General features: G+C 44.9%; 1 protein-coding gene across 7 annotated transcripts in view; it reads left to right on the plus strand.

Annotated features, from left to right (window-relative positions):
• Positions 1-26,428, plus strand: part of LOC135508343 (palmitoyltransferase ZDHHC14-like) — an 86,715-nt gene that overhangs the window by 33,814 nt on the left and 26,473 nt on the right. For all 7 annotated transcript variants that reach the window (XM_064928457.1, XM_064928456.1, XM_064928458.1 and 4 more), the window contains 2 exons: positions 1,224-1,384; positions 25,866-26,021. In XM_064928457.1, coding sequence (XP_064784529.1) covers positions 1,224-1,384; positions 25,866-26,021 — 317 coding nt within the window. The remainder of the gene's footprint in view (positions 1-1,223; positions 1,385-25,865; positions 26,022-26,428) is intronic.

Here is a 26,428-nt window from a genome sequence, read left to right on the forward strand (position 1 = left end):
AGAAAGGGAGAGAGAGCATACTTAAATTCACCAGATAAGACAGGAGAGATAGAACAGACAGACCCTAGCCCCCCGACACACAAACTACTGCAGCATAAATACTGGAGGCTGAGACCGGAGGGGTCAGGAGACACTGTAGCCCCGTCCGATGATACCCCCGGACAGGGCCAAACAGGCAGGATATAACCCCACCCAATTTTCCAAAGCACAGCCCCCACACCACTAGAGGGATATCTTCAATCACCATCCTGAGACAAGGCCAAGTATAGCCCACAAAGATTTCCGCCACGCCACAATCCAAGGGGGGGCGCCAACCCGGACTGGAAGATCACGTCAGTGACACACCCCTCCTAGGGACGGCATGGAAGAGCACCAGTAAGCCAGTGACTGTAATAGGTTAGAGGCAGAGAATCCAAGTAGAGAGAGGAGAACCGGCCAGGCAGAGGCAGCAAGGACGGTTCGTTGCTCCAGTGCCTTTCCGAGTATCGTAACGGATATGAGTAAGCAGGATGAACGTAGAGCCCGCCCTGTTCTTTACAGACAGGCGAAGTAACCAGATGAGTTCTTTAGACCACGTAGATCCTCACACATGACTGACATGAGAAAGGGGTATGCTGACACCTTTTGATAGTAAGTGTCCGACTTAAAGTAACAGAATGACATTGTGTTTGTTTGATAAACCATAAGGACTCCACGTCACACATTAATTAATATCCCCCTCAAGGAATGCCTCACCCCCCCCCCCCGCTCCTCGTCAGTAATGAAAACGGAAGTGACAGTGCATGGCCTGGCCATATCAGCTCTTACAGCGATTACAGTAATAAGTACCTGCAAGATCAGACCTAACTAATGGGATAAAACTCAATGATCTGTCATTAGATCAGATTACAGGGCAGACAGTGGGGAAGCCCAGGCCCAGGGGGAGGAGGGTGCTGAGGGGGTGGGATAGAGACAGGCGTCCGGATAATTGTCTGTAAACGGAGGTCATGAGTCTCCATATCTAATATCTACGCTCTGCTTTGAAATGGGGCTGGGCGTGGAGGATAATTATATCCACTTCCCGAAACGACACTTTCTTGGCCAGCAAACACGTGCCGACGATTCTCATGATAGTCGTATGTTTGACTTAGCGCAGCCTATTCTGAATACTTCAGGACTTGCATACACTGAGGGATCTGTGAGTCTAACTCTGCCTCTCTCTCTCTCATCTTTCTTTCCCTTAGCTGTCCCTTCCTGTCGGTGCAGCTCACCCCAGCCATCCCAGTGATAGGGGGGGTGCTATTTGTCTTTGTGCTGGGGACTCTCTTCAGGACGAGCTTCAGTGACCCGGGGGTCCTGCCCCGAGCTACACCTGACGAGGCTGCAGACCTGGAGAGACAGATCGGTAAGAAGACTTCTATTAGTTCTATGTACTGTATTCATCCCTCCTTCTCAATCATCCCTGTCCACAAACACTCCCGCCTAGGGGTGTGAACATTAAAACGTTTAAACCAAATTGGGATCCTTAACATTAAGAAAAATCCCTAACCTTTTTTTGTTGTTGCAGAAAGTAAACAGCATAGTGCCCTCAAATGCAACTCTGGACCTCGAAGCCAGTTCCACTGCATTTGATAATTTCCCCCCTCTAATCAGGGACTGATTTAGACCTGGGACACCAGGTGCTTGCAATTCATTGTTATTAGGTTGAACAGAAAACCAGCAGGCTCTGGACCTCGTAGGGTAAGAGTTGAATAGCCCTGGCATAGTGGGTCAATTACAGCAACAACTAAGAGCGTTGAAGCGTCAGACTAACTTCTCCTCTGTTTTAGTGCCCTGGCTACCACACTGTAAACAAACTCATGCACGTTCGCAGGTACTGTGAGAGCAAACTGTTGCATCTCGCTCATCTTTAAAGCCTAATCACTGATGATAGGCCTTGTTGAGTGATTTTGCATCCATTGCTGTTGATTGAAGATGGATGGGCCTAGTGCACAGTTCTGATTATGTATGCCATTAGGACCTACCTGCCTATAATGTGCCCCTCTCCTCTCTCTCCGTTCCTCGCTTTGAAAGATGCAAGTGTTTGTGTTGCCGGAAGTGTGGCAAACTAATCAGTCTCCTCGATCCTAAAAATACTGAATCTCAGGAGTCGATTCTTAGGGGAATCCAATTTTGACACTCAGAAATGGGAGTCGACATCGTGAGTCGATGTGCAAGGAGTTGAGGAATCCGTTATTTTGGAGTCAACCCTACACTACTACGTCATCGTCATTAGCAGTTGAAAAAATGGCAGAGAAAGGCAAGCGACAGCAGCAAAGTCCTGTATGGCAATACTTTTAGAAGTTAAACGAGGAAATGCAAACATTACGCGGTACAGTAATGGTAGTACAGGTGCAATGATTGTTAACCATCTGAAATGGACTCGCCTTGAGATGCAAATGTGGAATTTTCTGAATTTTTCTTAATGTTTTAACAGAACCAATTTGGTTTCTATTCGTCATGTCCCTACTCAATCCCACACGTGTCTCACACACATCCTTCTTTTCTGCTCCTCCTTTCCCTGTCTCCCTCCTTCTCATGTCCTCACCATATCTTTCACTGTCTCTCACCCCTTCCCTCTCTCCCTTACCTCCACCTGCTATGCCCAGACCAGTGGTCATGTTAGCTTTGACTGATGCCTCTCCCCCTCGGGCGGTGGTGTGCCAGTTGTCCACTGGCAGGTCAAAGGTCATCTAGTCTCATTATGGAGCAAGCTTCTGACAGTCTTTTCTGCTGCTGTGGGCTGAGCCAGGAGGAACTCTCCTACTCCTCTGACATCTCCAGAGTCACAACTGTGTGAGAGAGCGAACTGAGAGCAAACACAGTCAAACCTAGCTTTGCTCTCCTCGGTCTCCTGTAAGCCTCTCGAGAAGAGCCTAAACCAGAAGAGCCGTTCTGAGCTGCTCTGTGGAATGAAGCTTTGCTTAGCTATAGAAGCTGCCAAGTCTGGCGCTTCCCTGGATGATAATGATGATGATGATGATGATGATGCTGATGATGAAATATAGAAATGGTATTGTAGGTTGGTGTTTGTTCAAGTGTCTCTCTGTCTGGCGGGCAACCCGTTTTTTCCTCTTTCATTGAGACCTCACATTTGATATGAGACGTGATCAACTTTAAGACCAATAAATACATTTGGAAGTATAGGCCTACATCGTTTCTCTCACTTTTGATAGACTCATGTTAATCAGCTTTTGGGGAAACCTAGCTACTGTACTTTCCCACTGTGAATCTCTTATATGATAATCTATATACATTAACTCCTTCGAGATACTGAGTGTACAAAACATTAAGAACAGCTGCTCTTTCCATTAGACTGACAAGGTGAAATCTATGATCCCTTCTTGATGTCACTTGTTAAATACACTTCATCTACACTTCAGTCAGTGTAGATGACGGGGAACACACCGGTTAAAGTAGGATTTTGAAACCTTGAAACAATTGTGACATGGATTGTGTATGTGTGCCATTCAGAAGGTGACAAAATATTTAAGTGTCTTTCAAATTGGTTATGGTAGTAGGTGCCATGCGCACCGGTTTGTGTCAAGAACTGCAATGCTGCTGGGTTTTTAAGAACAGTTGAAAACAGTTTGCTGTGTCTATCAAGGATGGACATCCAAAGGACATCCATCCAACTTGACATAACTGTAGGAAGCATTGGAGTCAACATATGCCAGCATCCCTGTGCAACGCTTTCAACACCTTGTTGAGTCCATGCCTCAACGAATTGAGGCTGTTCTGAGGGAGAAAGGGTGTGCCACTCAAGATTAGGAAGGTGTTGTTCATGTTTTGTATACACAGTGTATTATGCATTTATCTGTGTCAGGAGTCTGAATCAGGAGTTGTTCTGCAGGCCCTCGTTAAACAAACAGCAGAGTGGTGTTTTTATTCATCTTGTTTGGAGACTTAAGCTTTGGAAGGGAACGGAGGCATGGTAGCACAGAAAGGACTCAAAGCTTTGGGAGGGAGCAGAGGCATGGTAGCACTCGCTCTGCTGCCCCCCCCCCCCTCCCCCCTTCGGTTAATGTCAACGTGTGTGGCATCAGAGAATGCACTCTGAATGAACTCTGCCCTGCATCTGCTGTGGGAACTTGAGCCCATTACACCCCTTCAAAACTACGTCTCCCATGTTCTTACAGTGCAGTAGCTCTGTAGTCCATCCCAGGAGCACCTACCACTACCATGCCCATTTTTGCAATTGTCAGCGTCCAAACAAATTGCCTCTTGCCAAGGTCCAAGGGTATATCTGTAGTGGTGTACCAAGCATTGATTTGCTGCTACCTAGATCCAGCCAGAACTGTATATTTACCTATTCTTGATAGAAACCTCTGGATCCAGCTATTGCACAATGATGATTTTAGGAGCATGTTGGGGCACACATCCAGGCCAAGTACAGAGCATTCCTCCAGTTTGTGAAAGCTGCAGTCCTGACTAATGCTACCCATACAACCACCTCAGGCTATAGCTCTTTTTTTCAGGAATCCCAGGTTCCACCCACTGACAGAAACAGATCCCTGGTTGTTCTGATAGTGAGGAGAGAGGAAAAAGCCATGTTAAAGGTCCAATCAGCTATTTAATCAACAACAAAGCACACTGAAGCTGAAGAATGGGGCTGGAGAAATGTAATCATTCTCAAATTCATAAGCTGCTATGGATGCAAGGACTGACCATCCATGATATCAAAATGATAGCTTTAACCATGTTTTGAGGCTTTTCAGTTTAACATTTACTTTGTTTGCGAATATTGGAGTAAAACGATCTTATGTTTTGGGTTCTGATGGGGTAGGACAGTCCAGCTAAGATCATGAAGCATTTATAAGTTTATATTCATGAGTAAATATGATGAATTCACAAGTCCAGAAATGGATGTAGCAACTGCTGATTGACCCTTTTAAATGCCGACTCTCTGCCCCCCCCCCCACTATTGCCCACTGTAATGCTCTATTCATGGTGTGGCTGGATGATATGCAGATACATTAGAGCTAATCTGTTAGTACTTACCCTGATCCAGCTCCTACAAGGAGTTGGCATCCTCTGCTCTGGACGCTCACTCACTGTTTCTTTGTTTTATCTCTGTCTTCACTCTATCTTCACATTCCTGGATCCATCTTTCCCCTCTTTCTTTCTTTCACTATATTGCATTAATCTCTCTGGCCTGCTCTCGGTCACCAACTTTTCCATCTCCCTTTCCATCAAACACACACACGTACGTCAGGGCTCATTCCTCACATTTCCAGACTGTATTTCTTAGGCTGACTGTTGTACTGTTCCCATTCCTCCTCAGAACAGCCCAGACAGCCATCCTCTCCTCTCCTCTAGTAGTGCAGCATCCTTATATAACTACACACACACACACACACACACACACACACATAAACTGCAAGTGTCTGAGGAGAAGACTGGCCTTGTCTGCAGAGGAGCAAGCCTTGTTTTCTCTTATTAGTGGTGCTCTCTCTCTGTGTGCTTCACAGCATTAGGAGAATGTGTGGGTATGCAGTGTTGACATAACATGGTTTGTTGTCTGCTCTTTTTCGCTGGATTGATTAGCATTCCACAGCACACTCTGCTGCTGGTATGAAATAGTCGCTTCCTTTACAGCGTATGGTGTCATGAAGCTGATGATTGGTTTTAACTGTTAGTGTTAACAGAGTTGTAACTATGCCGACACAGACTAGAAATTCACTGGCAACTCGGCTTCCTGTCATCATCTCCCTGCCTGCCTGGGTTAATATGTTGTGGGAAAATACCAGGGTCTGGCAGCCCGTCTGTAAATGGGCTGATAGAGCCACCACTTCAACTCAAATTTCTGTTTTTATTTTTACAAGCCCACATTGTCTAGCAGTGTTTGTTTGAAACAGACTCCTGGGCCTATGAGAGAACATAGTATCTCATCCAAAAGTATTTATTGTTAACTGTATTTTGGTTCTGTTTCTTTGTTGTTTTTAATTAGTTTGATTCCATTTGAAAGACAGTGTTGAAGGTAGTGAGCCGTGGGTTCACAGGACCAGGTCTGATGTTTGGTGAATGAATGACTAAATATATGCACATTGAGTCATGGATCTGGTTCTTCTGGAATAATGGAGGGATTGGGTCACAGAGGGAGAGAGATCTAGCCCCCTAGACACCACTACGAGAACATGGGTCACATCTCCTGCAGCTCTGTCACACGCTGGGTATGTACATAGTCCATGGTAGGGGACTCCTACTCTAGGTACAGCTATAGATCATCCCTTGGCAGTAGTAGGCCTTACTGTAGACTACTTTATTACTGACCGAAACCCAGTCTCTGAGTGTTCAGTCAGCCCTCTGACACCCCTATCAGATCACAGCAAAATCGACACTACCGTAGAGAAGATAAAAGGCTTATTGATCATTAGAAAACCCTTTTGCAATTATGTTGGTACAGCTGAAAACAGTTTTTCTGATTTAAAGAAGCAATAAAACTGTCCGCCTTTTAGACTAGTTGAGTATCTGGAGCATCAGCATTTGTGGGTTTGATTACAGGCTCAAAATGGCAAGAATCAACGTGCTTTCTTCTGTAACTCGTAGTCTATTCTTGTTCTGAGAAATGAAGGCTATTCCATGCGGGAAATTGCCAAGAAACTGATGATCTCATACAACACTGTGGACTACTCTCTTCACAGAAAAGCGCAAACTGGCTCTAACCAGAATAGAATGAGTGGGAGGCCCCGGTGCACAACTGAGCAAGAGGACAAGTACATTAGTGTCTAGTTAGAGAAACAGACACCTCACAAGTCCTCAACTGGCAGCTTCATTAAATAGTTACGCAAAACACCAGTCTCAACATCAACAGGGAAGAGGTGACTTCGGGATGCTGGCCTTCTAAGCAGAGTTCCTCTGTCCAGTGTCTGTGTTCTTTTTCCCATCTTAATATTTTATTGTTATTGGCCAGTCAATATGGCTTTTTCTTTGCAATTCTGCCTAGAAGGCCAGCATCCCGGAGTCGCCTCTTCACTTATCTCAATTTGAGGGAGCGTGCAGTTGGCATGCTGACCTCAGGAATGTCCACCAGAGCTGTTGACTGAGAATTTAGTGATTATTTCTCTACCATAAGCCGCCTTCAACGTCGTTTTAGAAACATTTTCAATAAGTCCAACCAGCCTCACAACCGCAGACCATGTGTATGGCTTTGTATGGGCGGACCTTCACATCCGGCTTCTTCACCTGTTGGATCATGAAAGACCAGCCACCTGGACAGCTGATGAAACTGGGTTTGCACGACCAAAGATCATGGGAAGCTCATCTGCGTGTTCATCATCCTCACCAGGGTCTTGACCTGACTGCAGTTTGGTGTCCTGACCAACTTCAGTGGGAAAATGTTCACCTTCGATGGCCACTGGCATGCGGCAGAAGTGTGCTCTTCACGGATGAATCCCGGTTTCAACTGTACTGGGCATATGGCAGATGTGGGCGAGTGGATTGCTGATGTCAATGTTGTGAACAGTGCCCCATGGTGGTGGAGTTATGGTATGGGCAGGCAATAGCTATGGACAATGATGGCAGTTTGAATGCAGAGAGAACGTGACGAGACTCTGAGGCCCATTGTTGTGCCATTCCTCCACCGCCATCACCTCATGTTTCAGCATGATAATGCACGGTCACAAGAATCTGTACACAATTCCTGGAAGTTGAAAAATGTATGTTCTTCCATGGCCTGCATACTCAGACATATCACTCATTGAGCATGTTTTGAGAAGCTCTGGATCGACGTAGACAATAGCATGTTCCAGTTTCCGCCAATATCCAGCAACTTCGCACAGTCATTGAAGAGGAGTGGAACACTATTCCACAGGCCACAATCACCAGCCTGATCATCTCTATGTGAAGGAGTTGATTTGAATTGGTGGTAGAATGAGTTGGGATTATGCCGGTTCATTATTTAGCTACATGTCTAAACAAAAGACACCATTTCGCTAGATGATTACATGACCCATCAAGTTAGACAGGTGTTTATGAGGGTGATCATGGTCGTCTTTTGTATTTCATGAACGCGTACATGTCTAGACAACCGTGACCAATCCACTTAGCCAGATGTGGCTGGGAGGTGGTTATAGTATTTCCTTCACATGACCCAGGAATATAGAAAATTGTGTCTGGGTAAGCATTATTTCAAATATTTTTATCTGGTCATTTTCTGTCTTTGATCATTCTATTATGCAAATATGCAAGTAACCATTTCACTATACTGTTTACATCTTTTTGTATCCTGTGCATGTGACAAATACACTGTCTTTACCAGAGAGGGTAATGTGAAGAACATCTTTTTGTATCCTGTGCATGTGACAAATACACTGTCTTTACCAGAGAGGGTAATGTGAAGAACATGACTTTCACCAAAGTCAGATTAGGATATAGGCCACGGACTAGATTTTTTTATTTCGAGTTTTTCCTTATTTTAGGCTGCTACATTTATCACTTTTAGTCTTGAAGTCTTTGGTTCTTTACAGCACTACTTTCTCTGTTTAGCACATGGCCTCACGTGAATCCTTAAAGAGATGGGTGGGGCTAAGACTTAAGAGGGTGTGAACGATACTGAATTGGTGTAGACAAAGAGGAGCTCTCCAGTAGGTGTACCAAAATATTCAAGGGCCATTTTCTCAAAAGTGGGGTTCCAAGTTTATCAACTTTCAAAGCTGAATTACTTTCCCATTGTTCCTCAAGTGTAGTGTATGATATGCCACTTTCTAGCTCGGAGTCTCTACTTTTGTCCAATGTAAAAAAAAAAAACATTTAAAAATTTTTAAAAAGCGTTTCAAATTTTGCTACATAGGAGTGAATCCAGGTTGTGGGTCACATATATCAATGAATTGGCGCGGGGCACTAGAACAGTGTGCAGCACCCGCCCTCACCCTACTGGACTCAGAAATCAAATGTCTACTGTTTGCAGAAGATCTGGTGCTTAGCACGTAGATCTTCTGTCAGACCTGGCCTTGACAGTGAATCTCAGTAAGACAAAAATAGAGGTCCAAAAAAGGTCCAGTCACCAGGACCGGAATTACAAATTCCATCTAGACACCGTTGTCCTAGAGCACACGAAAACTATACGTACCTTAGCCTAACATCAATCAATCAAATGTATTTATAAAGCCCTTTTTACATCAGCAGATGTTACAAAGTTATATACAGAATCCCAGCCTAGAACACTAAACAGAGAGCAATGCAGATGTAGAAGCATGGTGGAAAAACACAGGTAACTTCCACAAGGCTGTGAATGATCTGAGACAAGGCAAGAAGGGCCTTCTATGCCATCAAAAGGGAAAATAAAACTCAACATCACAATTAGGATCTGGCTAAATATAATTCAGTCAGAACCCTCTATGGTTGTGAGTTCTGGGGTCCACTCACTAACCAAGAATTCACAAAATAGAATAAACATCCAATTGAGACTCTGCATGCAGAAATATACTTAGCTGGGTACAACGCAAAATCTCAAACAATGCATACAGAGCAGAATTAGGACCATGCCCACTAGTTATCAACAATCCAGAAAAGAGCAGTTAAATTGTACAACCACCTAAATTAAGTGATGTCACCACAAAGCCCACTCTACAGAGAGATGAACTCCGCAAGCACCCTTAATGGTGTGAGAGGAGGAAGGAATTCAGCTTATAGTTTCTGCATGCTGTGTTCCACTTTGTTTATGCTACAGCTCTGTGGTCAGTTGCAATTTGCAGATAAAAACACAACAAAGAAAGAAAGAAGGACAGATAGTGGGGGCTTGGAAAGAGGGAGAGAGTGGAGGGACAGGAGGGGAGTGTGAGGGCTCCCTGTGTCTGTGTGAAGGGTGTCCTGCGGTGGCCAGCTGATAGGCGATAGAGGGTGATGTGATTATCAGGTCCCTGAAGTGTGATCTATCACACATTACACTGCTCTGTCAAGAACCATTACACACCCTCCACGGGGGAACAGCAATGCTGGGAGACAGGCTGTCTGCAGTCTCTCACTCACTCTACTCACTCACTCACTCACTCACTCACTCACTCACTCACTCTCACACACACACAAAGTGTGTATCCACTGGGCTATTGAATTTGAGCCGGGGTGAAAGCAGAATTAAAAAGGTGAAATAGAATAAAAGACGAAAACTAAATGTGATCAGTTTAACCTGTTCAAGGTCATATGATAGAAACTAGAGGGCGACCGACTAATCGGAATGGCCGATTTAATTAGGGCCAATTTCAAGTTTTCATAACAATCGGTAATCGTCATTTTTGGACACTGATTATGGCCGATTACATTGCACTCCACGAGGAGACTGCGTGGCAGGCTGAGTACCTGTTATGCGAGTGCAACAAGGAGCCAAGGCAAGGTGCTAGCTAGCATTAAACTTATTTTATGAAAAACAATCAATCTTAACATAAACTAGTAATGTAGTTAACTAGTGATTATCTAGCTTGTCTTGTGTTGCATTTAATCGATGAGGTGCCTGTTAATTTATCATTGAATCACAGCCTACTTCGCCAAACGGGTGATTTAACAAGCGCATTCGTGAAAAAAGCACTGTTGTTGCACCAATTTGTACTTAACCATAAACATCAACTCCTTTCTTAAAATCAGTACACAAGTATATATTTGCTATATATCTGCTAAATGACTTAAATGTAATGTAAATGTATATTTTTAAACCTGCATATTTAGTTAATATTGCCTGCTAACATGAATTTCTTTTAACTAGGGAAATTGTGTCACTTGCGCTCTGTGCAACAGAGTCAGGGTATATGCAGCAGTTTGGGCCACCTGGCTCGTTGCGAACTGTGTGAAGACCATTTCTTCCTAACAAAGACAGCCAACTTCACCAAACGGGGGATGATTTAACAAAAGCTAATTTGTGAAAAAAGCACAATCGTTGCACGAATGTACCTAACCATAAACATCAATGCCTTTCTTAAAATCAATACACAGAAGTATATATTTTAAACCTGCATATTTGGTTAAAAGCAATCCATGTTAGCAGGCAATATTAACTAGGCAAATTGTGTCACTTCTCTTGCGTTCATTATGACATTACATTGAAGGTTGTGCAATGTAACAGCAATATTTAGGCTTATATATGCCACCTGTTAGATAAAATGTAGGACAGTTATGAATTTCACTGAACCAGGCAAGGCAGTCATTAGAAAAACCGAGGCGACTGAGTCTGCCGATAAGAATATGGGGATTGGCAGAGTCGAAAGCCTTGGCAAGGTCGATGAAGACGGCTGCACAGTACTATCTTTTATCGATGGCGGTTATGATATCGTTCAGTACCTTGAGCGTGGCTGAGGTGCACCCGTGACCGGCTCGGAAACCAGGTTGCACAGCGGAGAAGGTATGGTGGGATTCGAAATGGTCAGTCATCTGTTTGTTGACTAGGCTTTCGAAGACCTTAGATAGGCAGGGCAGGATGGATATAGGTCTGTAACAGTTTGGGTCCAGGGTGTCTCCCCGTTTGAAGAGGGGGATGACTGCGGCAGCTTTCCAATCGTTGGGGATCTCAGACGATATGAGAGGTTGAACAGGCTGGTAATAGGGGTTGCGACAGTGGCGGCGGATAGTTTCAGAAATAGAGGGTCCAGATTGTCAAGACCAGCTGACTTTTACGGGTCCAGGTATTGCAGCTCTTTCAGAACATCTGCTATCTGGATTTGGGTAAAGGAGAACCTGGAGAGGCTTGGGCGAGTAGCTGCGCGGGGGGGGGGGTTGTTGGCCGAGGTTGGAGTAGCCAGGGGGAAGGCATGTCCAGCCGTTGAGAAATGCTTGTTGAAGTTTTCAATTATCTTGGATTTATCAGTGGTGACCGTGTTACCTAGCCTCAGTGCAGTGGGCAGCTGGGAGGAGGTGCTCTTGTTCTCCATGGACTTCAGTGTCCCAGAACTTTTTGGAGTTAGAGCTACGGGATGCAAATTTCTCCTTGAACAAGCTGGCCTTTGCTTTCCTGACTGACTGCGTGTATTGGTTCCTGACTTCCCTGAACAGTTGCATATCGCGGGGACTATTTGATGCTATTGCAGTCCGCCACAGGATGTTTTTGTGCTGGTCGAGGGCAGTCAGGTCTGGAGTGAACCAAGGGCTATAGTTCTGCATTTTTTTGAACGGAGCATGCTTATCTAAGATGGTGAGGAAGTTACTTTTAAAGAATGACCAGGCATCCTCAACTGACGGGATGAGGTCAATATCCTTCCAGGATGCCTGGGCCCGGTCAATTAGAAAGGCCTGCTCACAGAAGTGTTTTAGCGAGCGTTTGACAGTGATGAGGGGTGGTCATTTGACTGCGGACCCGTAGCGGATACAGGCAATGAGGCAGTGATCACTGAGATCCTGATTGAAGACAGCGAGGGTGTATTTGGAGGGCAAGTTGGTCAGGATGATATCTCTGAGGGTGCCCATGTTTACGGATTTAGGGTTGTACCTGGTAGGTCCTTGATAATTTGTGTGAGATTGAGGGCATCTAGCTTAGATTGTAGGACTGCCGGGGTGTTAAGCACATCCCAGTTTAGGTCACCTAACATAACAAACTCTGAAGCTAGATGGGGGGCGATCAATTCACAAATGGTGTCCAGGGCACAGCTGGGAGCTGAGGGGGGTCGGTAGCAGGCGGCAACAGTGAGAGACTTATTTCTGGAGAGAGTAATTTTTAAAATCAGTAGTTCGAACTGTTTGGGTATGGACCTGGAAAGTATGACATTACTTTGCAGGCTATCTCTGCAGTAGACTGCAACTCCGCCCCCTTTGGCAGTTCTATCTTGACGGAAAATGTTATAGTTGGGTATGGGAATCTCAGAATTTTTGGTGGCCTTCCAAAGCCAGGATTCAGACACTGCAAGGACATCAGGGTTGGCAGAGTGTGCTATAGCAGTGAGTAAAACAAACTTAGGGAGGAGGCTTCTGATGTTGACATGCATGAAACCAAGGCTTTTTCGATCACAGAAGTCAACAAATGAGGGTGCCTGGGGACATGCAAGGCCTGGGTTTACTTCCACATCACCCGCGGAACAAAGGAGGAGTAGTATGAGGGTGCGGCTAAAGGCTATCAAAACTGGTCGCCTAGAGCTTTGGGGACAAAGAATAAAAGGAGCAGATTTCTGGGCATGGTAGAATATATTTAGGGCATAGTGCGCAGACGGGTATGGTGGGGTGCGGGTACAGCGGAGGTAAGCCCAGGCACTGGGTGATTATAAGAGAGGTTGTATCTCTGGACATGCTGGTTGTAATGGGTGAGGTCACCGCATGTGTGGGAGGTGGTACAAAGGAGTGTCAGAGGTATGAAGAGTGGAACTAGGGGCTCCATTGTAAACTAAAACAATGATAACTAACCTGAACAACAGTATACAAGGGATATTGACATTTGAGAGAGACATACAGCAAGGCATAAAGTAATCGCAGGTCTTGATTGGGAGAGCTTGCTAAAACAACAGGTGAGACAACAGCTAATCAGCTAGCACAATAACAGCAGGTAAAATGGCGATGACTAGGCAGAGGGGGTCGGATTAACTACACACAGTGCCTGAGTTCGCGGCTGGGGCCGACAGATAAAACATAAACAAACAGAATGGAGTACCGTAATTAATGGACAGTCCAGCAGGCATCAGCGACGTAGCCAAGTGATCAAGTGCTTGTCTTACATTGTTCAGCTTATGTTATCAGAGCGTGTGCTGTGAGCTCTTCACATGGTGAAGTAATGTTTGACCGCAACTGAACTGCGGGTTCCTTTATTCCCAGCACCCTCATTAATAAGTAATGCTGTTGTCTTCTATTCAAAGTGGTACAGGGTTTAAGTTCACCTCTGGTATTGATCTGTTGTGAAACTACATACTGAATGGGACATGACAAGATGCCTCTTCAATGTTTCCCTATGTCTGGGATGCAGTGTTTGTGTCCAATTATAGGAAGTGTTGTGTTTTCAGTCCTGCTCGGTCCTGTCCCCAACTTTCTCTTGGGGAAAGGGCTCAGTGGATAAAGCCTGCTGTGTAAGTCAATGAGCACCTGTCCCTGCTCTGAGTCTGACTGTGAACTGAGGAATAGTATATCGATCACCACTGTTGTTACTGCAGCTCGTCTTTCCATGCATCATGTCTGTCTGTCTGCCATATTTAGCAGTGCAGGCTCTGGTCAGACGTGGCATTGCTGCAGAGATTGAGAGACTGGCATCCTCCAGGCGGAAGCATGCCAACTTCAAAGGCTTTCATTACCGGAACCAGGCAGGATATGTCTCTTCTGCTGTGCGTGCCAGAGACCTAGCGATAGGCTAGCCAGTAAATGTCAGAGGATGTTTCTAAAGCCAGTGGCCATGCTAAACTCCTGCTCATATCCCAGTGTGTGTATGATGGAGAGGAATATAATGAGGATTCACTGACATTTTAAGGTTTTTATTGGCTGCAACTGGACCCTATATGATTATTTTGAGCGTTTCCGTCAATGCTGCTGAGAAATCAAACAATCCATGTTTGTGTGTTTGTACGTGTGAGTGCATGCTGTGTGTTGTCGACAAATGCATTCAATCAGGAGGTCTCTACTTATAGTTCACAGCTCTCCTCTCCATCCTCCCACCCTTCTATCCCACTATTCTCCTCCTGCCCACACTGGCAGACAGACCATCCTGTTACAGGCGGAGCAGAGGAGAGGCACAGCAGTGGAACCGGGGTTATAGTCTCACCACAGTACTTCTTGTCTGCCTGTCAGAAATGTCTTTAGCCCTCAGAGGATGTGCTCCAAACGGTTTCCTCCTCAGTTTCCTCCTCAGTCACATGGTGTGACTGGGCATGCATCACTGTCTTATACAGAACATCACAAAGTAGATTGACTGACGCAGTTTTCTATCAAGATAAAACTCACAATGATGAACCTTGTCTCTTTGCTCCTGCATAATATTGGCAACATTTTGAGTTAGTATTTTGTGGCTAGATACGGTTCTAGAGTCTGACTGACTGATAGCTGCTCTGGTAGAGGAGAGGGTTGAGTGACTGCCTCAGTTAGAGTGAGGATGTGGAACCGGTCTCGCTGAACCAGAGTGAGGACGTGGAACCGGTCTCGCTGAACCAGAGTGAGGACGTGGAACCGGTCTCGCTGAACCAGAGTGAGGAACTGCTTGCCACACTCACTGACTCAATACAAACTTTCTCTAAACAGACTGCCTCAAGTCCTTACCAAATGAGTGGTAATCTCACGTAAAACATCTGATCAGTAAGGCTTTAAAACACAGCCTACATTACTGTGTTCTGCTACACTACTGTCACATTGATGCTGGGTTTTGGCAGGTACCACAGAATTTATGTGCCGATATGTATTGCGTATCTCACGATTTTATATATAGATATAGGTAGATATTGCTATTCAATACTGGGATTTTATTGCGATTTTATGTTCTAAACATTGCTCACTATACGTCTGCTGTAGAGGGACAAGAGAGAGCATGATAATGAGTTTTGATCAGTCATGGAAATAAAATGGCTGAAAACATGTTGGCTCACTATTTAAAAAGATGGAGAACAAGTTACACTACCGATACTTGGAGTCAAAGTATTGATATTATATCATCCAAAATAATAGCACTGTATGTAACTCTTCCCCCCCACACTAATTGCTACATTGGCCCCATTGTTTGAACCTGAACAATGGCCGGTTGGAGAATAAAGGAAGTTCTAAAGGCCTCCACTTGATCTGATCTGTGTAAGTGGGCTTGTGGAGTTCTTTCCAGCCACCCTCCATTAATCCATTGTAGCTCCTCTCTAAACCACTCGGAGGTGGTTATTAACTGACAGGGAGAGAGTGAGGGGAGAGATGCTCTGGGAGAACAGGGAAGAGAGATGGAGAGAGTGAGAGGTGCTGATAAGTGTGTGTGTGTGTGGTAGGAGGAGCTCTCTGTCATCCACAGCAGTCTCTTTTCTCTCAGCGTCAGTGCAGGGGTAGGATATAGCAGTGTGTCACAATATCCACCGACTGACTTCCCCCATGGTGAAATGTGGATTCAGAATTGAACCAGGATTTCTTCTTAATTCACTGTCAGAATTCTCCAAGGTTCCGTTGCCAGGGGTTACCATGTGTTCTGTGCATCCTGTGGCTTCACACTTGATGTCTTCATACGTTGTCTGTATATCTCTATATGTGCTAACATCAAACAGTATGTTCATGATGTCCTTGGATGGAGAAGTTTGACTGTTTAGATAGGAAGTAATGTTCGGTTCTGGTTTCACAAAGCATCTCTGGGATGTAATGAAATCCCATGCACAATTTCAATGGACCTACAGGTCTATTTTTCCAGTGTTCATGTGGTCTTTAATTGAACATCCACAATTCTACCATTTGTCTCACATCAGAAAGCGACGGCCAACTGCACTGATCTGTCTAACTCGCAAACAGTCATGAGATAGCTAAAAAGAAGTTGGGCAACTATGCTTTCTTAACATTCTAAACTGTTACCAAGGTGACATAAACCACTGAGAACCCCCTTTCATCCTCCAGTCAGAGTTAATCTTACCAAAAACCATAAACTTTTTGCTTATATTGATATTTTTTTTCATGGGCAAGTCTTCACTGCCTAATTCTACATCTAGCTAAGGTGTTTTGTGGTGGTAGAATCGGTATTTATTCAATTCAAAATGTGCACGGAAATGTCTGCATGCTGGCTGAAACAGTCTCAAATCAATCCATATGAAATGAAAGGCAGGAATGGTAACATTGTCAGTTCACACATGCCATACAGAATACCCCCTCTAGCTAGCTATTGTAGTGAAGGTCTTGCTTATGCACAAATGAGTTTTAATGAAATCTGTCAGTCAGATACATGCTGATATCTGAGAACCGTCTCATAACTTTGGTGCCGTACAACTTCATCAACAACCTGGCAAACTAGCTACCATATGGCCATTCAAACAAGCTTGCAATAGGGTGTTGGTTGGAGCAAGTTTGCTCAAATGATCCAGCATGGTTTGCCATAGCAGCCAATGTGTCATAGCTACCGAGAGTGGAGTGATTTTCAGAAGTGTTAGGAGAATACGCAATTATTATTATTATAATATTTTTTTTAGATGAGTTCCACGTCTTACAAGACAGATTGGTCTCTGCAATTTGGGATCCTTGGGAGTAGAGGTCGAACGAATGATTTTTCAACGCCAATACCGATTTATTGGAGGACCAAAAAAAGCAGATACCGATTAATCGGCCAATTGTAAAACTTTTTAAAATTATTTTAAAATTATTTTTTATTTCATTTATTTGTAGGTTGGAAAAAGTATGTGAACCCCAAGGCTAATGACTTCTCCAAAAGCGAGTCAGGAGTCGACTAACCTGGAGTTGAATCAATAGGACGAGATTGGAGATTTTGTTTAGAGCTACCCTGCCCCATTTAAAATAAACCACACAAAAATTGAGTTTGCTATTTACAAGAAGCATTGCCTGAGGTGAACCATGCCTCGAACAAAAGATCTCAGAATACCTAAGATTAACAATTGTTTCCTTGCATGAAGCTGGAAAGGGCTACAAAAGTACCTCTAAAAGTCAGTCCACGGTAAGACAAATTGTCTATAAATGGAGAAATTTCAGCACGGTTGCTACTCTCCCTAGGAGTGGCCGTCCTGCAAAGATGACTGCAAGAGCACAGTGTAGAATGCTCAATGATGTTAAGAAGAATCCTAGTGTCAGCTAAAGACTTACAGACATCTCTGGAACATGCTAACATCTCTGTTGAAGGGTCTACAATACGTAAAACACTAAACAATAATGGTGTTCATGGGAGGACACCATGGAAGAAGCCACTGCTATCCCAAAAAACATTGCTGGACGTCTGAAGTTCGCAAAAGAGCACCTGGATGTTCCACAGCGATACTGGCAAAATATTCTGTGGACAGATGAAACTACAGTTGAGTTGTTTGGAAGGAACACACAACACTATGTATGGAGAGAAAAAAGGCACTGCACACCAACATCAAAACCTCATCCCAACTGTAATGTATGGTGGAGGGAGCATCATGGTTTGATGCTGTTTTGCTGCCTCAGGGCCTGGACAGCTTGCTGTCATCGACAGAAAAAGGAATTCCCAAGTTTATCAAGACATTTTGCAGGCAAATGTAAGACTATATGTCCAATTGAACCTCAACAGAGGTTAGGTTATGCAACAGGACAACAACACAAAAGAGTAAATCAACAACAGAATGGCAGAAGAAAATACACCTTCTGGAGTGGCCCAGTCAGTCCTGTCCTCAACCTGATTTGAGATGCTGTGGCATGACGTCGAGAGTGGTTCACACCAGACATCGCAAGAATATTGTGGAACTGAAACAGTCTTTTAAAGAGGAATGGACCAAAATTCCTCCTGACCATTGTGCAGGTTTGATCCTCAACCACAGAAAACGTTTGGTTGAGGTTATTGCTGCCAAAGGAGGGTCAACTTGTTATTAAATCCAAGGGTTTACATACTTATTCCAACCTGCACTGTGAATGTTTACACGATGTGTTCAATAAAGACATGAACAATTATAATTTTGTGTTATTAGTTTAAGCAGACTGTCTATTGTTGTGACTTAGGTGATGATACAATTATGACCAATTTATGCGGAAATCCAGGTTATTCTAAAGGGTTCACATAATTTCCCTAGCCGCTGTTTAAGGATTTATTTAATCTGACAGACTTGGATAGGTCTCCACCAATATACTTTCTCCAATCCTGTAACTTGATATCAGTTATAATGTTGAGAAAGGAAGGAGTAGGAATATAGGCCTAAAAGTGATGTCCTCTGTTGGAAGAGAAGCGAGGTGTTCTTCTGGCTAAAGCCTAGATTGATGGTCTCTGTGGGCTAGACACTCCCTTTCCCTTACCCCTCGTCACATCCTTAAACCTGATGCTCTTCTCTGGGAACAAATAGAAACCAGTTCTTCAGAAATGAACTGAAACAGCCCTCATGTTTTCATTGGTAAAACTAAGCAAAACAGGGTGGAATGGAATCTCAGGATGTTTTCATCATAGTCAGCCGGGAGCAGAAAGCTCTCTGAACCCTTTAGGGCACGCTGTCATCTTAGGGCTGAGTAATGATTTTAAAACAGTCCAGAAACAAAGCCTTTTGCACAAAAATAACTCAGCCCTACTTTACAGAGCTGAATTTCCACTTCAGTAAAGTTCATCTTGTTTTTAATTGTATTCCTTTCCACCTTGTAATCCCATCATGTGGGGGGAAAAAAGCACATCTTATCCTTTTAATTTTACAATGGCGGTTGACTATTACAGTGGTTGACATGCACGCGTACACACGGCATTCTGTGGCCCAGAGGTACGAGAGGAAGTAGCAAGGGTGTGTGCCTGTGGCAATAGGAAGTGTGTTTGTGATGTCATAGTAAATGCTCAGTGTTATCATTAGGAAACCTACTCTTTGTTACCCACTGAAGAGGAAAGTTACAGTTTAAATAACTGCCAAAGCCTCGATATCCAGGACAGGAGTTATGTTATGCAACCAGAAAACATACCACACACACATTTTAATAAAACCCACCTTACATAATATTTTTCTCTCTTTTGATTGCCTATTTCTGCATTTTAATGTTCAGCCAGCAAATGCTTCCTCTGGAAGATGGTTTCCTGTCTCTCTGGTCTTTCTCATTTTTTTGTTGGCCTGTCTTGAGGATTATGCTCAATGGGCGATAAAAGGGCTCCGATGAGGCCTTTTGGAGGGGGCCTCATGGCCCATAAATAGAGATGCTGCTGCTGGGATAGTAATTGCAGCCAGTTGAATTTACCAAATGGTACCAGACAAAGGGAGAGCGGAAGCCATAAGTTGTTGAGCAATTAGTGGCCTGGGTAGGCCTCTGCTGTTACCGACGGCCCCTGTCTACTGTATGCGTCTGCGTGCTGGGGACACACACTCACAGACCACTGTACAGTACGCCTGTATCTGAGAGGCAGAGTGAGTACTTACTCAGGGATAGTGTCTCTGGATGTGCTCTCCTAGTCTCCCTGTGGGACTAATGGGCCTCATTACCTCTCATCATGCAGACGTACAGGAACCAACAGCATCTGCCTGGGAAGTCCTGTACAGAGAATGGATGCTCCTCAATAGTCATAAATTACAGGGCTTCTTCTCCTTGTCCCCTTTCCCATATCTGCAGTGATATAAATGGTGCATTCATGCAGAGTCTCCTTTAAAGTAGTCTCTATTGTGAGGATTTAAGTTGATGCCAACTGCTAAGGGCACACAACTCCAAACTAACACACTCATCAAGACTGACAGTCTTATGGGGGCGAGACAGTTGCCATGGTGACAGGGAAGCCTGAGTGGTGTGGTGCCCTGGAGCCCCCTGAAGAGAGAACAGTCTGACCTGTGTGTGGCTGACAAACACACAGTCTGAAAGATGGAGGATGGCTTGTCAAGATAAGATAGGGCCTGGAATGTTTTGCTGGTTATTCATATTTTGCTCCCCAGGGGTGTGAAAGTAATGCGTGAAAATCGAGATCACAAATATCACCTATTATTATCCCATTACTTGGTTGTGATGTCGACTTGACTTTCAGAAATCAGAAGTAAGCACTCTTCTGTACAGGCTCGCCTTCTCTTTGATCATAGTTTTAAGTCCAGTGTCTCTCTCAAGTATTGGCTCAGCCAATGTCTCAGGGCATGGTCTTATTAAATCTGCGGTCAGTGTTTTTTTGTTGTTGTCTGTGAGTGAAGGTCCATCTGCTAATGCCCTGTTCTCATCCTCTCCCCATCCTCTCCCCATCCTCTCCCCATCCTCTCCCCATCCTTTCCCCATCCTTTCCCCATCCTCTCCCCATCCTTTCCCCATCCTTTCCCCATCCTCTCCCCATCCTCTCCGCATCCTTTCCCCATCCTTTCCCCATCCTCTCCCCATCCTCTCCCCATCCTCTCCCCATCCTCTCCCCATCCTTTCCGCATCCTCTCCCCATCCTCTCCCCATCCTTTCCCCATCCTTTCCCCATCCTTTCCCCATCCTTTCCCCATCCTTTCCGCTTCCTCTCCGCATCCTCTCCCCATCCTCTCCCCATCCTCTCCCCATCCTCTCCCCATCCTCTCCCTATCCTTTCCCTATCCTTTCCCCATCCTTTCCCCATCCTCTCCCCATCCTTTCCCCATCCTTTCCCCATCCTCTCCCCATCCTCTCCCCATCCTCTCCCCATCCTCTCCCCATCCTCTCCCCATCCTTTCCCCATCCTCTCCCCATCCTTTCCCCATCCTCTCCCCATCCTCTCCCCATCCTCTCCCCATCCTCTCCCCATCCTCTCCCCATCCTCTCCCCATCCTCTCCCCATCCTCTCCCCATCCTTTCCCCATCCTTTCCCCATCCTCTCCCCATCCTCTCCCCATCCTCTCCCCATCCTCTCCCCATCCTCTCCCCATCCTCTCCCCATCCTTTCCCCATCCTCTCCCCATCCTCTCCCCATCCTCTCCCCATCCTTTCCCCATCCTCTCCCCATCCTCTCCCCATCCTCTCCCCATCCTTTCCCCATCCTTTCCCCATCCTTTCCCCATCCTTTCCCCATCCTTTCCCCATCCTCTCCCCATCCTCTCCCCATCCTCTCCCCATCCTCTCCCCATCCTCTCCCCATCCTTTCCCTATCCTCTCCCCATCCTCTCCCCATCCTCTCCCCATCCTTTCCCTATCCTCTCCCCATCCTCTCCCCATCCTCTCCCCATCCTTTCCCCATCCTTTCCCCATCCTTTCCCCATCCTTTCCCCATCCTTTCCCCATCCTCTCCCCATCCTCTCCCCATCCTTTCCGCATCCTTTCCCCATCCTTTCCCCATCCTTTCCCCATCCTTTCCCTATCCTTTCCGCTTCCTCTCCGCTTCCTCTCCCCATCCTCTCCCCATCCTCTCCCCATCCTCTCCCCATCCTTTCCCTATCCTTTCCCCATCCTCTCCCCATCCTTTCCCCATCCTCTCCCCATCCTCTCCCCATCCTCTCCCCATCCTCTCCCCATCCTTTCCCCATCCTCTCCCCATCCTTTCCCCATCCTCTCCCCATCCTTTCCCCATCCTTTCCCCATCCTTTCCCCATCCTCTCCCCATCCTCTCCCCATCCTTTCCCCATCCTCTCCCCATCCTCTCCCCATCCTCTCCCCATCCTCTCCCCATCCTCTCCCCATCCTTTCCCTATCCTCTCCCCATCCTCTCCCCATCCTCCCCCCATCCTCTCCCCATCCTCTCCCTATCCTCTCCCCATCCTTTCCCCATCCTTTCCCCATCCTTTCCCCATCCTTTCCCCATCCTTTCCCCATCCTCTCCCCATCCTCTCCCCATCCTCTCCCCATCCTTTCCCCATCCTTTCACCATTCCTTTCACCATGCCTTTCCCCATCCTCTCACTATCCTCTCTCCATCCTGTCTCCATCCTCTCCCTATCCCTGCAGGATAGCAATGACATTTTCTTTCTACCCCATCGAGATGGGGCTGGCTGGATGCTTTGGCCTTCAGTCTCTGCTCTGCCTCTGTGTGCTGTTTATGCTGTACCACTGCCCTCCCTAATCAACCCCTTTATCACTACTCTCTTCGTTCCAACTCCATCCTCTCTGTCTCAGACAGAAAAACTACTGGTAGGCCTAGATCCATTCTGTGAAATATGAAATGTTCTGGCTAGGATCACACCATTATACAAACCCACCAGTCAGCAGAAAAAGCTTTCCTCTTAGAGGTGTCTGAAGTGTTGAACATAAACTCATAGTTGTGACTGAGAGTGGAGAAGGAGCATATCATTGGGTGATTTTGAGGCTTGTTTTCACAGAATTTGAGAGAAATTAGTTGTGATTCTTTCCTTTATAAAGGTGGTTCAACCTGTTTAGTTGTCAGCAGATCTGGCTGTATGTGATGCCTGAGGATACAGGTGCCCTGGGCCTGTATCCACAAAGCATTTCAGAGTAGGAGTGCGGATCTAGGATCTGTCCATAATCATATTTATTATGACCTATGTAAAAGACAAAACTGATCATAGATCAGCACTCCTACTCTGAGACACTTAGTGGATACGGGCCCTGGTCATGACCTTTAACCTCACTAGCTATTGAGATCCATCTATTTAGAGCCTTCAGTATTTGCCTGGGTGTGTTTTTAGATGTGATCTTTTAGACGAGAGAAGCAGGTGAATGTTTATTTCAGTCAATAGTACGATATAAAAGGATTAGGCTACACAATAACTCAATGTTATTCCTCCTTGTTTGTCTGTTAATCTTTCAGCTTACAGTACGTCTTGATACAGTTGTAGCCAGACAGTGTTTTACAGTTGTTGCTGGTGGTTAGGCTTGGGAATTGCCAGGGACCTCATGATATGATATTATCGCGACACTTACGTGCCGAAACGATATGTATTGTGATTCTCACAATTCTATATGTATTTCGATTCGATACTGTGATTTTTATTGCAATTTGAAGTTCCAAACCAGGGTTCTTTTCTGGCTCAAAGCGGGGCTTGGGTGGTGGGCGTGGCAATAATTGTGATCGGTTTTAAAGCTAATTTCCTTCAATTGCACACATTTTGCCATGCAGCTGAGAGAAAATGTTGCCGTTTCAACGTGAAAAAGTGCTTAGACAGACTGCCCAAGGATTGAGAAAATGAGTTTTGATCAGGGAAATAAAAACGCTGAAAACATATTGGTTCACTATTTCAAAAGAAGATGGAGAACAAGCTATAGGATGAAAATACTGGAATTTTGGCGCAGGTACAGCCGACTCGCGCTAGCTAACGCTATCTACAGTAGCAAAAATATATATATGTACTTGGAGTCAAATATCGCTATAATATTGCGATATTTAACTGTATAGATTTTTCCCCCATCACTGCTGATGGTCTAGCTGAGTGAAATGAGAGACTTATGTTTGTAAGAAGAAGCAGCAACAGCAGTAGTCTAGGCTCCATGCCCGTCAGTCCATGAACATTTAATTCGCTGTTCATCACAGACAGGGGCTTGAAGTGCACATCATGGAGAGCTAGGGAGCTGTGAAATGTATGTGAGGCTGTGATGTGTGATTTTTATACAGTCATTATGCTGTGACGCTTCTCATTTTAGAGGCAGCTTGATGTCCTTGATTGGCATTTACGGACATGTTTCCATAGACGTCAACACAATAAAAATAAACGATGATGAGGGGTCCCTCTATTGAGCCCAGTACATTATACAGTCTAAATAGCATGCAGTTCAGTTCCGCAACATCACCTGACCTTTCTACTCTCTGTTGGAAGCTCTGACGGATGTAGGGTTGTTAATTCTCCTCCCACTTATTCACTTACCTCCTGGTTGCCTCTATCCCTCATTATGTATGCAGAAGGAGAGGATGGAGGGAGTGCATTGATCACTCTGAACATGGGCTGAAAAGAGGGCTCCTGTTGAGTTGTGCACACACACCACTCCAGCTTGGCCACTGTGTTTTAGAGGCACGCAATGATCCACCCACACACACTCTTTCCCACACACTCTACCACACGAGAGTGGGCTTCAGAAACGAGCTTGGCAGTTATGCCTTTTGTGCTTTTCCTATGTTCATACAGGGCGTTCACTCACGACTCTAGAATGTAGAGAAAACGGGGCAATTCAAGAGGGTGCTACGAAATGAATGTCAAAACATTTTCTTTGCCCCATGTCATTTATATATCACATAAAATGAATTTTTACATTGTTCTCTACAGTATTATAACCTTAATATAGTGGTTGTGTTGATGAAATGACAACGTTAATTTGCTGTGACCATTGCTGGTTTAGGCCACGCCTCTCTTGGTTGTATTTCTTCCATATTTGGCTTTGGAATGTGGTACAGTACAAGCTTTACGCATGTTGTGGATATCAAATAGATTTTTGATTAATCTGTAATTTTCATCTCCAGATCCTTGGCTTTCATTGGCTATATTGGCGATCAATCCACGTTGAGGGGCTGTTTTCTATGGTGATTTAAAGGGAAAGACTTAAAATACACAATGAAAAATAGAAAGAGATTGTCTTCTCGGAGGATGGATATTGAAATTTGTAAATAAATATATATACATTTTTTAATTCTGCGGATTTCCTAATAGTAAAAGCCCATGTTTTCACTCAGAAACCTGCAGCCACAAGTTACTTTGAATGGCAACTGACAAGCTAAGCGTCGTTCTGTCACGGAGCAGCGCCACGGTGAACCATATAGTGTAGATGCATGGGGTTTGGATTATTGTTTTCCTGACGCAAATCTCTATTGAATGAACATATTTCTCTAAATTTGAATGAAAGAATCATTTTATGGGTGATAACCCTACATCATATTTTTTACGTAATAATCCACACAGTAATTGATCTTATTGTGGTCATCCTCCCTGCTGCCAAGCCGTTTTACTACATTTACGACTGTGAGGGATTTTATTAAAGCATTTAATTGTGTTGAGAAAATAACCTGTTTGACTTGCCAAGTTGTTTCCTCCAGCTGAGACGTTTATTGTGAGCAGAGTGAAGGGCATGTTGTTCTGAGCAGGTCAGAATAGATCAGTCACCGTGTGACGTCAGGGCAGCAGGTGCTGAACAGTTCTCTGGTTGATTCTCTTTCTGCATTCAGTGCCAGACATAAATTTAGTAATGAACCAACATTTTTAAAAGGCTCTTCACTGTACTGTTCACATGACCAATACACTACTAACAAATAGGTCTAGTTTATTGTGACCGTTCCATTTTGACTTCACTTTGATTCCTGTAGAGGCTTGTATGGACAGAGACCCTGTTCTGCTCTACAGTGCCAGCTTTGTGCAGGATTGTAGTACCCTCCTCCCATACACGACGTGTTGGAACTAGCCAACTCTTCAATAGCATGACAATGAATGAGGCTAGGATTGAAGTGTATTGTTTGCCAAAAGTAATTTAATTTCCCAGTGATTTAAGTCTGATTCTCCCTGACAGATGTAGCCAACGGCTCCAGTTCGGGGTACCGGCCGCCTCCCAGGACGAAAGAGGTGGTCATCAATGGGCAGACGGTCAAGCTCAAATACTGCTTCACCTGTAAGATCTTCAGACCACCACGTGCCTCTCACTGCAGCCTTTGTGACAACTGTGTCGGTGAGTCACTGTGTGGGCCACACATACTGGGAGGGTGGGTGGACTGAAGGTGAAGTGGGTGTGTGTGTGTGTGTGTATGTATGTACTCCTGTGTGTGCAAATGTGTTTGCCTATGTGTGCAGATATTTTTCTATGTCTCAATTTGTGTTTGTTTTCTGCATGTTTGTGTTTGTGCTCTGTATATACATGTAGCTAAAAGCTATGTCATGTCACGTCACAGGGAATAACATTCCTCCTTAGGAATGTTAAAAGACAATCGACTTCTATGGTGTTCGACAGATGAAGCATTGGTCTTTGAGCCTTCTCTCCAGGCCCACCTGAGACTCAGTGATCACTGCTCAGCCTCCACAGAGCCACAGCCTCCCTCTTGTGGTGTTCTCCTGTTCTTTTCCCAGAGACCCCATTTG

Source organism: Oncorhynchus masou, chromosome 21 (genome assembly GCF_036934945.1).
Source record: "Oncorhynchus masou masou isolate Uvic2021 chromosome 21, UVic_Omas_1.1, whole genome shotgun sequence".
Taxonomy (NCBI): domain Eukaryota; kingdom Metazoa; phylum Chordata; class Actinopteri; order Salmoniformes; family Salmonidae; genus Oncorhynchus; species Oncorhynchus masou.